Genomic DNA, 16,488 nt, shown 5'->3' on the forward strand with positions numbered 1-16,488 from the left:
CAGTGTACCTGCTGGTGAAGAATACAATGAACTATAGGCTTTAAAAACCTTATATTTTCAAAACTCTGTAAATTTTGTCCAACTAAGCTTTCTTCTGTTCCACACAAATTTTTACCACCATCAGTCATAACACATCTTTGCAGATGTGTTTTTCCCAAATTCTTTGAAAATATTCTTGTCTGTAGTTGTTCCATGCAGACTATTCACAGAGGCTACATCTTCAGCCACTTCAAATTCAACACTGACTCTTGCAATAAACCACTGAGCAGTAACAATATCTATTGGGTCATCATGAGCCAAGTAAATCCATTTGAACTCATCTGCCTTGTTTTAAAATGACTATTAAAATGATGTTTCAAATACTCTTTAAGAAACTGTTCTCCCTGAAAGGTTAACAGTCTTAAACAAGTTTACTTTCTCTGACACACTTCCTTGACTGTTGCAATAACCACTGGTAGACAGATTTCCTTGCTAATCTGACAAATGAGCCTCTCAGAAACTTATTTTGGTTGCAGGCTTATTTTTTCTTCTTTTGCTTATTTATTTGTTTATGGCTGCGTTGAGTCTTTGTTGCTGCATGCGTGCTTTCTCTACTTGCAGCGAGCAGGGGCTACTCGTTGTTGCAGTGCACAGGCTACTCATTGTGGTGGCTGCTCTTGTGCAGCACAGGCTCTGGGCACGCAGGCTTCAGTAGTTGTGGCACACGGGCTCAGTCGTTGTGGCTCGCGGGCTCTAGAATGCAGGCTCAGTAGTAGGGGCACACGGGCTTAGTCGCTCTGTGGCATGTGGGATCTTCGCAGACCAGGGCTTGAATCCATGTCCCCTGCACTGGCAGGCGGATTCTTAACCACTGCGCCACCAGGGAAGTCCCTTCCTTTGCTCCTTCCCCTGACCCCTTTTGGGTGAGGAAATTCTGCTATGATGAGCTATTCCATTTTAAATTTTCTAATTTTTCTGACTGTTGACTTCCTGTGAGTTGGGAATATTGTGATGAGTGCCCAGTCTGGTAATGTTGATGTACTGGGTTGGCCAAAGAGTTTGTTATTTTCTGTAAGATGGCTCTAGTAGTGCTTAGTTGTCTTTAACTTCATTTGAAACAATTTTATTAGACTGTTTTGTGACAGCTGTTATATCAGCAAAAAAAAAAAAACCTTATCAAAATTGGTGAATTTTTGTGTAGCCATTTTAATACTGAGGATGGAAGGAAAAAAGCAACATTTTCGGCATATTATGCTTTATTATTTCAAGAAAGGTAAAAACACAACTGAAGTGCAAAAAAAGATTTGTGCAGTGTATGGAGAAGGTGCTGTGACTGATCGAACGTGTCAAAAGTGGTTTGTGAAGTTTTGTGCTGGAGATTTCTCGCTGGATGATGCTCCACGGTCGGGTAGACCAGTTGAAGTTGATAGCCATCAAATTGAGACATTAATTGAGAACAATCAATCTTACACCACGCGGGAGATAGCTGACATACTCAAAATACCCAAATCAAACGTTGAAAATCATTGCACCAGGTTGGTTATGTTAATCGCTTTGATGTTTGGGTTCCACGTAAGTTAAGTGAAAAAAACCTTCTTGACCATATTTCCACATGTGATTCTCTACTTAAACGTAATGAAAATGTTCAGTTTTTAAAACAAATTATGATGGGTGATGAAAAGTGGATACTGTACAATGATGTGGAATGGAAGAGATCATGGGGCATGTGAAATGAACCACCACCAACCACACCAAAGGCCAGTCTTCATCCAAAGAAGGTGATGTTGGGACCTCTCTGGTGGTGTGGTGGTTAAGACTCCACGCTCCCAATACACAGGGCCCGGGTTTGATCCCTGGTCAGGGAACTAGATCCCACATGCATGCCACAACTAAGAGTTCACATGCCACAACTAAGGACCCCATGTGCTGCAACTAAGGGGTGGGTGAGCTGCAACTAAGACCCAGTGCAACCGAATAAAAATAAATAAATATTAAAAAAAGAAAAAAAAAACAAAGAAAATGATGTTGTGCATAAGGTGGGATTGGAAGGGAGTCCTCTATTATGAGCTCCTTCCGGAAAACCAAACGATTAATTCCAACAAGTACTGCTCCCAATTAGACCAACTAAAAGCAGCACTCTATGAAAATCGTCCAGAATTAGTCAACAGAAAACACATAATCATCCATCAGGATAATGCAAGACCACATGTTTCTTTGATGTCCAGGCAAAAGCTGTTAGAGCTTGGCTGGGAAGTTCTATTTATCCATGGTATTCACCAGACATGGCACCTTCATTCGGATTTCCATTTATTTCAGTCTTTACAAAATTCTTTTAATGGAAAAAGTTTCAATTCCCTGGCAGACTGTAAAAGGTACCTGCAACAGTTCTTTGCTCAAAAAGATGAAAAGTTTTGGGAAGATGGAATTATGAAGTTGCCTGAAGAATGGCAGAAGGTAGTGGAACAAAATGGTGAATATGTTGTTCAATGAAGTTCTTGGTGAAAATGAAATATGTGTTTTTTATTTTTACTTAAAAACCAAAGGAGGACTTCCCTGGTGGCACAATGGTTGAGAATCCGCCTGCCAATGCAGGGGACACAGGCTCAAGCCCTGGTCTGGGAAGATCCCACATGCCGCGGAGCAACTAAGCCCGTGTGCCACAACTACTGCGCCTGCGCTCTAGAGCCCACAAGCCACAACTACTGAGCCCACATGCCACAACTGCTGAAGCCCATGCGCCTAGAGCCTGGGCTCCTCAATGAGAAGCCACCGCAGTGAGAAGCACGTGCACCACAATGAAGAGTAGCCTCCGCTCACCGCAACTAGAGAAAGCCTGCACGCAGCAACAAAGACCCAATGAGGCCAAAATAAATAAATAAAATTTTAAAAACACAACAAAAACCAAAGGAACTTTTTGGCCAACGCAATATATTGTAATCCTTTAACATAGCTATGTTGTCACTGCATAATAAATGTAATAATGGTTTACCACCTAATTCAGTAACAAAATAATCCAGACTATACTGTGCCTTAAAAGTGTGACCTTCAAAGTCCACTTCACTCTTCTTTTGTGTAGCATGTATGTACTCATAATAAAAATATATATTGCAGTATAACAATACATGTGGCACTCAACACATTGCCAGGTTATGTTACTGAGATCTGCAGTGTGCAGAACAAGTGCAAAGCAATGAGAGTGCCAACATAGATAGGATCTCTATGTTACAAACTATTCAACTCTGGTCTTTCAGTACAAAAGTAGCCATAACAATACATAAATGAATGAATGTAGCTGTGTTCTAATAAAACTTTACTAATGGACACAGATATTTGAATTACATATAATTTTAACATGTCACAAATAGTATTCTTTTGGATTTTATTGTAAAAACCATTCTTAGTTTGTGGGCCATACAAAGACAGGAGCAAGGCAGATCTTACTGACAGGTTATCGTTCACTGACCCCTGTCCTAAAAGCAGCTAAGAAGTCATAGGGTCTAAGCTTCCTCAGTTCCACTTTTGCTCAAAAATCTCTTAGTATCATTACCCATTGCTCCCTCTTTGACCACAGATAAAAAAATCGCCCCTCCTTTTCACCTGCCTTGGATCGTATCTTCTCCCACCTCTTACAGGAGGCTTCATCTTTTGACTCCTGTTTCTCCCTCCTCGACAATCAATCCTTCTCTACAGACTCCTTTCTTTCAGCCTAAAAACATTCCCAGATTTCACTTCATAAAAGACAAAGCACAACAAAAAAACTGAAAACTACCACATCAACTTGCTCTTACCCAAGCAGCCTGTTGATTTTTCTTCCTCTATTCATTGTTAATCTTTTCTTTTTTCACACCTTCTGATTTTATATACCCTTTATATTCCTCCATGATTTCTGTCTCCTCCACTTTACTAAAACTGCTTGCTGGAGCTGATGACCTCCAATTGCCAAATCTGATGATCTTTTTTCAATTCTTGATCTTATCTTACTACAGCATCTGACACCAGCCATCATCCTTTCCCTTCTTGAAATTTCCTCCTTTCACCTTCACTTCTATAACACAGGATTCACATAGTTCTACTTCTGCTCTTCCTAGTTTCCATCTTAGTTCCTCTTTCTCTCTACCACTGTAATATCATCCACTAACACTATTTCAACTCTCACTTTTATGTGGATGACTCAAATATTTCATTTTTCACCTCTTTCCTAAGATCCTTTCCTGCCTTTTAAACAGCTTTCTGAAACTTTCTCAGGTTCCATTTGAATGTCCCACTGGCACAACCAAACTCAATATAGCTCTAATGAAATGAATGATAATCATTCACAAACCAGTTGTTCCATGTGATTTCTCTGTATTTATTTTTATTGACCTTACCTTCAAATAAATATCCAGAATGTGACCCACCTCAGAACCTGCATCACTGCGACCCAGAGCCAAGCCACCATCATTTCCCACTTGAATTACTATAACGGCCTCTTGATTTTCCAGACTGGTCTCTTTGGCCCTAGCTCTACCTAAAAACCATTCTCAGGAAAAAGATTTTTTTTTTAAACCTAAGTCAAATCATATCACTCCTTTGCTCAAAATTCTGCCATGGCTTTGCATTTCAGAATAAAAGCCAAAGTTCTGAAAAATGCTTACAAGGCTTATACCATCTACACACTGTATTCTTCCCTCCTTCATCTCCTGGTACTCTGACTTTGCTCCATTCGTAGTGGCCTCCGGTTGTTCATGTGACATGACAGGCACACTGCCACTTAAATAACTTTGCAGTTCTGCTGTTCCCTATGCCTCCAGCAGTTCCCTCATACAGCTTACCCCCTTTATCTCCTTCAGAGAGGCGTTCCCTATGTGTAGCTCTGTAATCCCATTTCCTACCACTGGCACTCTGCAACACTCTTCCCTGCTTTATTTTTTTCCTATGGCACTTACTACCTTGTGACTTACTATATATTTGATTTAGTTGTTTATTGCTGTCTCTACCCACTAGCCACAAGGGCAGGAATTTTTAAAATCTGTTTTACTCACTGCTATATCCCTAGATGCTAGAACTGTGTCTGGTATGTAGTAGGTACTCAACAAATATTTGTTAACAAATAAAACATTATCCTTCTCATAACTCAATTTTAAAGGTCTAGGGCATTTCAATTCCTCCTTTCCCTTTATGTACTCCATCTAGCTAGTAACTAAATCTGTTACGTCTATTATACCTTTGCTGCTTTTCACATACCCTAGTTCAGGTCTTCATTATTTCTCACCCATTCAAATGCAAAAGCTTCATAAGTGATGTCCCTAAATTAATAAATATTTATTAAGCACCTTCGATATACTGGTCAGGTTGTTAGCTTTTGGGAATACAATGGTAAGTATAACCCCAAATTGTTTATTAATCTTACCATCCAATTTCAACCTGTGTTAACCTGCACTGACCTATTTTAAACACTTAAGACAGACTGACCTCTTTACAGCACTGTTTATATGTATGTCACAAGCCTGCTTTAAAAAACAAAAACAAAAGCAGACAACCAAAAAACCATCCTTTCCTTACTAAATGAAGATTAAGCCTTGTCATGGAAATTAAGATCTTCCATTACTAGGCTCCAATCTAATTTCTCAGCCTTACTTCCTAATATCCTTCAATTCAATACTATAGGACAGCTGATGAATAAATCTCATATTTCCTACCTATATACTTTTGTTCAAGCTATTCCATCTGCTTCAGTCTTTTTTTTTTTCCTATGTAACTGATGGAATGTTACCTATCTTTCGAAAATCTAACTTAGATGCTACTTCTTTCTGGATACAAAGAGTCAAAAAATGTCAGCTTCACTTCTGAACTGAGATAATACTCTGTACTAGTTGACAGAGTAGAGGCTTAAGAGTCAAATATGCCTGGTTTTGTTTCTGGTGCTGGCTTATTAAAGATTTGACCTTGAGCAAGAGACTTCTCTGAGCCTCAGTTTTATGACTTATAAAATGAGGATAATTTTTCTTAGGATTGTTGTAAGAATTAAATGAGTAAAATACACAAAATAACTTAGCACAGTGTCTTGCATATAAAAAAAGGCTCAATAGGAAGGAAGAGGAACAACAGTTCTGCAGCCTGTGAAATAAAAACCACATTCACAGAAAGATAGACAAGATGAAAAGGCAGAGGGCTATGTACCAGATGAAGGAACAAGATAAAACCCCAGAAAAACAACTAAGTGAAATGGAGATGGGCAACCTTCCAGAAAAAGAACTCAGAATAACGATAGTGAAGATAATGCAGGACCTCGGAAAAAGAATGGAGGCAAAGATCGAGAAGATACACGAAATGTTTAACAAAGATCTAGAAGAATTAAAGAACAAACAAACAGAGATGAACAACACAATAACTGAAATGAAAAATACACTAGAAGGAATCAACAGCAGAATAACTGAGGCAGAAGAACAGATAAGTGACCTGGAAGACAGAATGGTGGAATTCACTGCTGTGGAACAGAATAAAGAAAAAAGAATGAAAAGAAATGAAGACAGCCTAAGAGACCTCTGGGACAACATTAAACGCAACAACGTTCGCAGTATAGGAGTCCCAGAAGAAGAGAGAGAGAAAGCACCAGAGAAAATATTTGAAGAGATTATAGTCGAAAACTTCCCTAACATGGGAAAGGAAACAGCCATCCAAGTCCAGGAAGCACAGAGAGTCCCATACAGGATAAACCCAAGGAGAAACACGCTGAGACACACAGTAATCAAACTGGCAAAAATTAAAGACAAAGAAAAATTACTGAAAGCAGCAAGGGAAAAACAATAAATAACATACAAGGGAACTCCCATAAGGTTAACAGCTCATTTCTCGGCAAAAACTCTACAAGCCAGAAGGGAGTGGCATATACTTAAAGTGATAAAAGGGAAGAACCTAAAACCAAGATTACTCTACCCAGCAAGGATCTCACTCAGATTCAATGGAGAAATCAAATGCTTTACAGACAAGCAAAAGCTAAGAGAATTCAGCACCACCAAACCAGCTCTACAACAAATGCTAAAGAAACTTCTCTAAGTGGGAAACACAAGAGAAGAAAAGGACCTATAAAAAAAAAACCCAAAACAATTAAGAAAATGGTAATAAGAACATACATATCAAAAATTACCTTAAACGTGAATGGATTAAATGCTCCAAACAAAAGACACAGGCTTGAGGAATGGATACGAAAACAAGACCAATATATATACTGTCTACAAGAGACCCACTTCAGACCTAGGGACACATTCAGACTGAAAGTAAGGGGATTGAAAAAGATACTCCATGCAAATGGAAATCAAAAGAAAGCTGGAGTAGCAACACTCATATCAGATAAAATAGACTTTAAAATAAAGACTGTTAAAAGAGACAAAGAAGGACACTACATAATGACCAAGGGATCAGTCCAAGAAGAAGATATAACAATTATAAATATATATGCACCCACTGTAGGAGCACCTCAATACATAAGGCAACTGCTAACAGCTCTAAAACAGGAAATCGACAGTAACACAATAATAGTGGGTGAATTTAACACTTCACTTATATCAATGGACAGATCATCCAAACAGAAAATTAATAAGGAAACCCAAGCTTTAAATAGACACAATAGACCAGATAGATTTAATTGATATTTATAGGACATTCCATCTGAAAACCGCAGATTACACCTTCTTCTCAAGTGTGCACGGAACGTTCTCCAGGATAGATCACATCTTGGGTCACAAATCAAGCCTCAGTAAATTTAAGAAAACTGAAATTATATCAAGCATCTTTTCTGACCACAACACTATGAGATTAGAAATCAATTACATGGAAAATAATGTAAAAAGCACAAACACATGGAGGCTAAACAATACGTTACTAAATAACCAAGAGATCACTGAAGAAATCAAAGAGGAAATCAAAAAATACCTAGAGACAAATGACAATGAAAACACAACAATCCAAAACCTATGGGATGCAGCAAAAGCAGTTCTAAGAGGGAAGTTTATAGCTATACAAGCCTACCTCAAGAAACAAGAACAATCTCAAATAAACAATCTAACCTTACACCTAAAGGAACTAGAGAAAAAAGAACAAACAAAACCCAAAGTTAGCAGAAGGAAAGAAATCATAAATATCAGAGCAGAAGTAAATGAAATAGAAACAAAGAAAGCAATAGCAAAGATCAATAAAATTAAAAGCTGGTTCTTTGAGAAGATAAACAAAATTGATAAACCATTAGCCAGACTCATCAAGAAAAAAAGGGGGGCTTCTCTGGTGGCGCAGTGGTTGAGAATCCACCTGCTGATGCAAGGGACACGGGTTCATGCCCCGGTCCGGGAAGATCCCACATGCTGCGGAGCGGCTGGGCCCGTGAGACATGGCCACTGAGCCTGCACGTCCAAGGCCTGCACTCGCAACGGGAGAGGCCACAACAGTGAGAGGCCTGCATACTGAAAAAAAAAAAAAAAGGGAGAAGACTCAAATCAGTAGAATTAGAAATGAAAAAGGAGAAATAACAACTGACACTGCAGAAATACAAAGGATCATGAGAGATTACTACAAGCAAATCTATGCCAATAAAATGGACAACCTGTAAGAAATGGACAAATTCTTAGAAAGGTATAACCTTCCAAGACTGAACCAGGAAGAAATAGAAAATATGAATAGACCAATCACAAGTAATAAAATTGAAACTTGTGATTAAAACTCTTCCAACAAACAAAAGTCCAGGACCCGATGGCTTCACAGGTGTATTCTATCAAACATTTAGAGAAGAGCTAACACCCATCCTTCTCAAACTCTTTCAAAAAATTGCAGAGGAAGGAACACTCCCAAACTCACTCTATGAGGCCACCATCACCCTGATAACAAAACCAGACAAAGATACTACAAAAAAGAAAATTACAGACCAATATCACTGATTAATATAGATGTAAAAATCCTCAACAAAGTACTAGCAAACAGAATCCAACAACACATTAAAAGGATCATACACCATGATCAAGTGGGATCTATCCCAGGGATGCAAGGATTCTTCAATATATGCAAATCAATCAATGCGATATACCATAACAACAAATTGAAGCAGAAAAACCATATGACCATCTCAATAGATGCAGAAAAAGCTTTGACAAAATTCAACACCCATTTATGATAAAAACTCTTCAGAAAGTGGGCATAGAGGGAAACTACCTCAACATAATAAAGGCCATATATGACAAACACACAGCAAACATCGTTCTCAAGGGTGAAAAACTGAAAGCATTTCCTCTAAGATCAGGAACAAGACAAGGATGTCCATTCTCACCATTATTATTCAGCATAGTTTTGGAAGTCCTAGCCACGGCAATCAGAAAAGAAAACGAAAGAAAAGGAATACAAATTGGAAAACAAGAAGTAAAACTGTCACTGTTTGCAGATGACATGATACTATACATAGAGAATCCTAAAGATGCCACCAGAAAACTACTACAGCTAAACAATGTATTTGGTAAAGTTGCAGGATACAAAATTAATGCACAGAAATCTCTTGCATTCCTATACACTAATGATGAAAAACCTGAAAGAGAAATTAAGGAAACACTTCCATTTACCATTGCAACAAAAAGAATAAAATACCTAGGAATAAACCTACCTAGGGAGACAAAAGACCTATATGCAGAAAACTAAGACATTGATGAAAGAAATTAAAGATAATACAAACAGGGCTTCCCTGGTGGCGCAGTGGTTGAGAATCCGCCTGCCGATGCAAGGGACACGGGTTCGTGCCCCGGTCTGGGAAGATCCCACATGCCACGGAGCAGCTGAGCCCGTGAGCCATGGCCGCTGAGCCTGCGCATCCGGAGCCTGTGCTCCGCAACAGGAGAAGCCACAACAGTGAAAGGCCCGCGTACCACAAAAAAAAAAAAGAGATAATACAAACAGATGGAGAGATATTCCATGTTCTTGGATTGGAAGAATCAATACTGTGAAAATAACTATACTACCCAAAGCAATCTACAGATTTAATGCAATCCCTATCAAATTACCAATGGCATTTTTTTACAGAACTAGAACAAAAAGTCTTAAAATTTGTATGGAGACACAAAAGACCCCAAATAGCCAAAGCAATCTTGAGGGGAAAAAACGGAGCTGGAGGAATCAGACTCCCTGACTTCAGACTATACTACAAAGGTACAGTAATCAAGACAATATGGTACTGGCACAAAAACAGAAATACAGATCAATGGAACATGAGAAAGCCCAGAGAAAAACCCATGCACCTGTGGTCAACTAATCTATGACAAAGGAGGCAAGGATATACAATGGAGAAAAGACAGTCTCTTCAATAAGTGGTGCTGGGAGAACTGGACAGCTACATGTAAAAGAATGAAATTAGAACACTACCTAACACCATAAACAAAAATAAACTCAAAATGGATTAGAGACCTAAATGTAAGGTCAGGCACTATAAAACTCTTAGAGGAAAATAGGAGGAACACTCTCTGACATAAATCATGGCTAGATCTTTTTTAATACACCTCCTAGAGTAATGGAAATCAAAACAAAAATAAACAAATGGGACCTAATGAAACTTCAAAGCTTTTGCAAAGCAAAGGAAACTACAAACAAGATGAAAAGACAACCCTCAGAATGGGAGAAAATATTTGCAAATGAATCAACAAAGGATTAATCTCCAAAATATATAAACAGCTCATGCAACTCAATATTAAAAAAACAAACAACCCAATCAAAAAATGGGCAGAAGACCTAAATAGATATTTCTCCAAAGAGGACATACAGATGGCCAAGAAGCACATGAAAAGCTGCTCAACATCACTAATTATTAGAGAAATGCAAATCAAAACTACAATGAGGTGTCACCTCACACCAGTTAGAATGGGCAACATCAGAAAATCTACAAACAACAAATGCTGGAGAGGGTGTGGAGAAAAGGGAATCCTCTTGCACTGTTGGTGGGAATGTAAACTGATACAGCCATTATGGAGAACAGTTTGGAGGTTCCTTTAAAAAGTAAAAATAGAATTACCATATGACCCAGCAATCCCACTACTGGGCATATACCCAGAGAAAACTATAATTCAAAAAGACAGATGCACCCCAATGTTCATTGTTGTGCTATTTATAATAGCCAGGTCATGGAAGCAACCTAAATGCCCATCAACAGATGAATGGATAAAGAAGATGTGGAACATATATGCAATGGAATATTACTCAGCCATAAAAAGGAACAAAATTGGGTCATTTGTAGAGATGTGGATGAATCTACAGACTGTCATTCAGAGTGAAGTATGTCCGAAAGAGAAAAACAAATATCGTATATTAACACATATATGTGGAACCTGGAAAAATGGTACAGATGAACCAGTTTGCAAGACAGAAACTGAGACGCAGATGTAGAGAACAGACGTATGGACACCAAGGGGGTAAAGCAGCGGGGGGTTGGGGTGGGGGTGTGATGAATTGGGAGATTGGGATTGACATGTATACACTGACGTGTATAAAATGGATTAATAAGAACCTGCTGTATAAAAAAAAAATTAAAATAAAATTCAAGAAAATATAATAATTTTAAAAGGCTCAGTAAGTCTTATATTTCTCCCCAACTGTCGTACTACTTACACTCTTTATGCCTCATTACAATTACCTATTTATGTGTCTCGCCCATCTCTCTCCCAGTAAGTTTTAGAAAGATAAAGGGATTATGCCCTATGTTATCTTTGTATCTTCCACAGCATCAAGTTCAGTGACTTGTGAACAGTAGTTAAGTAATGTGTGCTGTTAAACTGAACTAACAAAGAATAAATCAACAAGCCTGTTTTTGCTACATGTTCCTCTTCCAGTTTTGAAGTTAACTGAAAATATAACTGGATCAAAATATTAAATACAAATGAATAAAGAAAGCTAATTTAATCTATTCTTGAAATCTGAGATTGTTATATGGTTTTTGAACCCATTCTATTACTCTTACCTGTTACTTCGTCACTGTGAGTAGACAGCAGTTTCCAGATGAGGTAAGGACCACCAAGGATAACAGCAAAGAACAAGAATATTGGCCAAGATTTTGCTGAGTTAGTTGCTCTGTCCTCAGCACCAAGGCAAGCCACAGTTCCTTCACTTTCTGCCCATAGGTCCTCATTCTCAGAGTCTCTTCTTAAACCTATCATCCATTGTAACCGTCTGTAAAGATACCTTATAGTCCTAACTAATGCAAAAGCTGAAAAAACCTTTGTAAAGTGTATTTTTAATCGGGAAAAGTGGTTTGCTACATCCAATACAGCCCTGAAACTGTTATAGACAGCTGAAAAGGTAGCATCCATCATCATGCTGACAGAGGCAAATGCATGCACAATACTTTCAATGGACTGAAATGCACCTCTGCTGCTTTCTTCAGCTTGCTGAACAAATCTACTAGGTGGAAGATCATCTATACGAAGGCGGTTATAGCCCAACCCATTATACCCATAACTATAAGGGCTATAGCTTCCATAAAATGAATTTCCATAGGCACTATATCCAGAAGAAAATGAACTGTAAGCAGGTCTGAAAGTGTTCACATTACTGCTTCCTGACTGCTGGGATGGCCTTGGAAGAATAGGCGGTGGCACTCTGGTAAGTGTTGGTTGTCCAGGTCTTGTCAATAAAGTAGGACCCAAATCAGCAGATCTAAAACCAAAAAGGATTAAAGGTATAATTTAGCACACAATAAATTCATTCAAAGTAACTACTAAACACTTTGTATATACCTAGTGTTATGACAGATCCTACTAAAGATGTCTTAAGAGTAAGGAATAGCCTCTAGTATCCAGATACTTAGAATCTGTGTTAAGACAAAATGGATAAGATAAAATAGCTGACTGAACTCTATATTCTTGTTTACTTACGCTGCATTATTAGTAGTATCTTCAACCTTTGGTTTCTTTTTAAGACACATGTCCATTTCCTCAGGGTTAGTTACAACTCAATATCTGTCCATCCTTACACCTAAATGGCACTATCTTAATTATTATAGTTTTATAATAGGACTTAATATCCAATAAAACAAATCTTCCTACGCTATTCTTCATCTTCAAAAGTGTCTTGGCTATTTGACCCTTTGAATATCCATATATATTTTAGAATCAGAGTTTGAAGTTCTACACTGTTCTCCCCACAAAAGCCCCACTGAGATTCTGGTTTGGGATTACATTAAATTCGTAGATTAATTTGAGGTAGTCGACATCTCCACTATATTGAGAGTTTCAACTCAATATAACATATCCTCCATTTACTTATGTCTTTTAAATATTTTTCTTAATAATGTTTTTTAAAATAACCACTGAGGGACTTCCCTGGTGGTGCAGTGGTTAAGAATCCACCTGTCAATGCAGGGGACAGGGGTTCGTGCCCTGGTTTGGGAAGGTCCCTCATGCCACGGAGCAACTAAGCCTGTGAGCTACAACTACTGAGCCTGTGCTCTAGAGGCTGCAAGCCACAACTACTGAGCCCATGCACCACAACTACTGAAGCCCGCATACCTAGAGCCTATGCTCTGTAATGAGAAGCCACTTCAGTGAGAAGCCTGTGTGCACACCGCAACAAAGAGTAGCCCCTACTCGCGCAACTAGAGAAAGCCTATGCACAGCAATCAAAACCCAACACAGCCAAAAATAAATAACCACTGAGTCTCAATGTTTTATAGTTTACTGTGTGGAGGTCTTTCTTTAGATTTATTTCTATATGTTTGATTTTTTTCATGCTACTGTAAACGGTGTCTTTCTAAAATTTCACTTTTTTGCTGTTATATAGAAATAATTGATTTAAAAAATATGGTCCTTGGGCTTCCCTGGTGGCGCGGTGGTTGAGAGTCCGCCTGCCAATGCAGGGGACATGGGTTCGTGCCCTGGTCCGGGAAGTTCCCACATGCCACGGAGCGGCTGTGCCCGTGAGCCATGGCCGCTGAGCCTGCGCGTCTGGAGCCTATGCTCTGCAACAAGAGAGGCCACAACAGTGAGAGGCCTGCATACCGCAAAAAAAAAAAAAAAAAAAAAAAAAATTGGTCCTTATATCTAGCAACCTTATTTTGGATTCTTCTTTTGTATTTTCTAGAATCTTAAGGATCTGCAGTCATATTGTATGTGAATAACGATAGGTTATTTCTTCCTTTTTTCAATTCTTACAGCTTTGATTATTAAGGTGTTGCATCTAGGACCTGCAGTACAATCTTGAATAGAAGGGATGATAGAGGATATCCTAGTCTCATTCCTAATCTCAAAGGGAAAATTTTCAAGACATCACCAAAAATTATCATATTTGTTGTAGGTTTATTGTAGATTTAGTAGTTCCTTTCCTGTTTCTTTTTGATAAAATTTGTTTTACCACAAATGAATGCTGAATTTTATCAAATGATTCCTTAGCACCTATCAAGATGATTATATGAATTTTTTCCTTTATTGTCTATGATGAATTACATTAATTTTCAAATGTTAAAGCCAACCTGCATTCCTGAAACAGAATCAACTAGGCCACAATATATTTCTGAATTTGGTTTGCCAATATTTTATTGAAGACTTTTTTATATCTATGTTCATGAATGAGACTGTCTTAATATGCTTTTATTGTAAATGTCTTTGTCAGATTTGGACATCAGGTTGAACTGGCCTCTTAAAAAGAGTTGGGGGAGTATTTCACTCTTTTCTATATTCTAGAAAAGTTAATTATTTCTTTCTTAAAGGTTTCTAGAGTTTACCAGTGAATCATATGGGCTTGGAATTCTCCTACTGGGAAGAATTTTCATTATGAATTTAATTTCTTTAGTATCATGCTGCTTAAAATGTAGTCTGTGGGGCTTCCCTGGTGGTGCAGTGGTTGGGAGTCTGCCTGCCGATGCAGGGGACACAGGTTCGTGCCCTGGTCTGAGAGGATCCCACATGCCGCGGAGCAGCTAGGCCCGTGAGCCATGGCTGCTGAGCCTGTACGTCCGGAGCCAGTGCTCCGCAACGGGAGAGGCCACAACAGTGAGAGGCCCGCGTACTGCAAAAAAAAAAATGTGGTCTGTCAACCAGTGCTATTTTATGAACCATTTTATACCAATCTATAATAAGAAAAGTACAGAAAATGAGATTGTGTTTAAGTAATTTGACACTGCTATGACATTTTTACTGCATTTTATAAAAAGTATTGGCCATCATCACAAATATTTTGAGAAGCACTGCTTCAAGTGTTAAAGGACTATTTATCTTTTCTATCTGTAAAATATACCTTGCTTCATCCTCTAAATCTCCTCCCTTCTTTTCTGTATTTTCCCATCCTTTTGTCTCTTTATTCTTTTCTTTTTTAATTTTTATTTTATTTATTTATTTTTGTCTACGTTGGGTCTCCACTGCTGCACGCAGGCTTTCTCTAGCTGCTGCGAGCGGGGGCTACTCTTCATTGTGGTGCACGGGCTTCTCACTGCGGTGGCTTCTCTTGTTGCAGAGCACGGGCTCTAGGCACGCAGGCTTCAGTAGTTGTGGATCGCAGGCTCTAGAGCACAGGCTCAGTAGTTGTGGCGCATGGGTTTAGTTGCTCTGCGGCATGTGGGATCTTCCCGGACCAGGGTTCAAACCTGTGTCCCCTGCACTGGTAGGCAGATTCTTAACCACTGTGCCACCAGGGAAGCCCTCCAACTATTCTTTAGGTCACTGCTACTCTCAGGGCCAATATGCAAGATAAGGAGCTTGCACTATAATGTAAATCAACAAATTCTTTCTTCACAGAGAAAGTTTTGCTATCAAGAAAATGCTACTTGAGTGGTGGAGGGATAAATTGGAAGATTGGGATTGACATATACACACTACTATATATAAAATAGATAACTAAGGACCCTACTGTACAGAATAGGGAACTCTATTCAGTACTCTGTAATAACCTATATGGGCATAGAATCTAAAAAAGAGTGGATATATTTATATGTATAACTGATTCACTTTGCTGTACACCTGAAACTAATACAACATTGTAAACAACTATACTCCAATAAATTTTTTTTTAAAAAAAGAAAATGCCAGTTGAACTAAATGGTGTGCTCAGGGTCAATTTGTTCTACATTCTGACACAAATTTCCTATCTTGTTGTGGACTGTTACTACATAGTTCAAAAAGTAGCAGCCAGCCCATAGACTCTCAGTAGCTACAGAACACACTTCGAGTAGTACTGCTCTAAGTCACTAATTCTCTATGTAAAGGTCTCTAATCTGTTTCTAAACCCAACAAGTTCTCAATTTTGGTTACTGTATTTTTTGTTCTAGAAATTCCTTTCCTCTTTTAATAGTTTCCAATTTTCTGCCAAAATTCTTCATCTTCTCTTTTATTGCCCTCAACATATTAAAGATAATTTAAAGTCTCTTTGCTAACTCCAATATCTAGAGTCCCTATGAATTTGTTTTTCCAGATGTTAACTTAGCAGCCATTTATGTTACATAATGTCCTCCTGGGTCTGGCTATTTGAATTTGCTGTGCATCAGCAATTATTATTGTAGCAGTAATTTGAGATTCTGGATGATGT

The 16,488-nt window shown here is 38.4% G+C and overlaps 1 protein-coding gene across 2 annotated transcripts in view; it reads right to left on the bottom strand.

Moving 5' to 3' along the window:
- PEX13 (peroxisomal biogenesis factor 13) overlaps nucleotides 1-16,488 on the bottom strand; it is a 43,655-nt gene that overhangs the window by 14,046 nt on the left and 13,121 nt on the right. For both annotated transcript variants that reach the window (XM_067007556.1, XM_059079278.2), the window contains exon 2: nucleotides 11,936-12,630. In XM_067007556.1, the coding sequence (XP_066863657.1) occupies nucleotides 11,936-12,630 (695 nt within the window). The remainder of the gene's footprint in view (nucleotides 1-11,935; nucleotides 12,631-16,488) is intronic.

This window comes from Kogia breviceps, chromosome 11 (genome assembly GCF_026419965.1).
Source record: "Kogia breviceps isolate mKogBre1 chromosome 11, mKogBre1 haplotype 1, whole genome shotgun sequence".
Lineage (NCBI taxonomy): Eukaryota > Metazoa > Chordata > Mammalia > Artiodactyla > Physeteridae > Kogia > Kogia breviceps.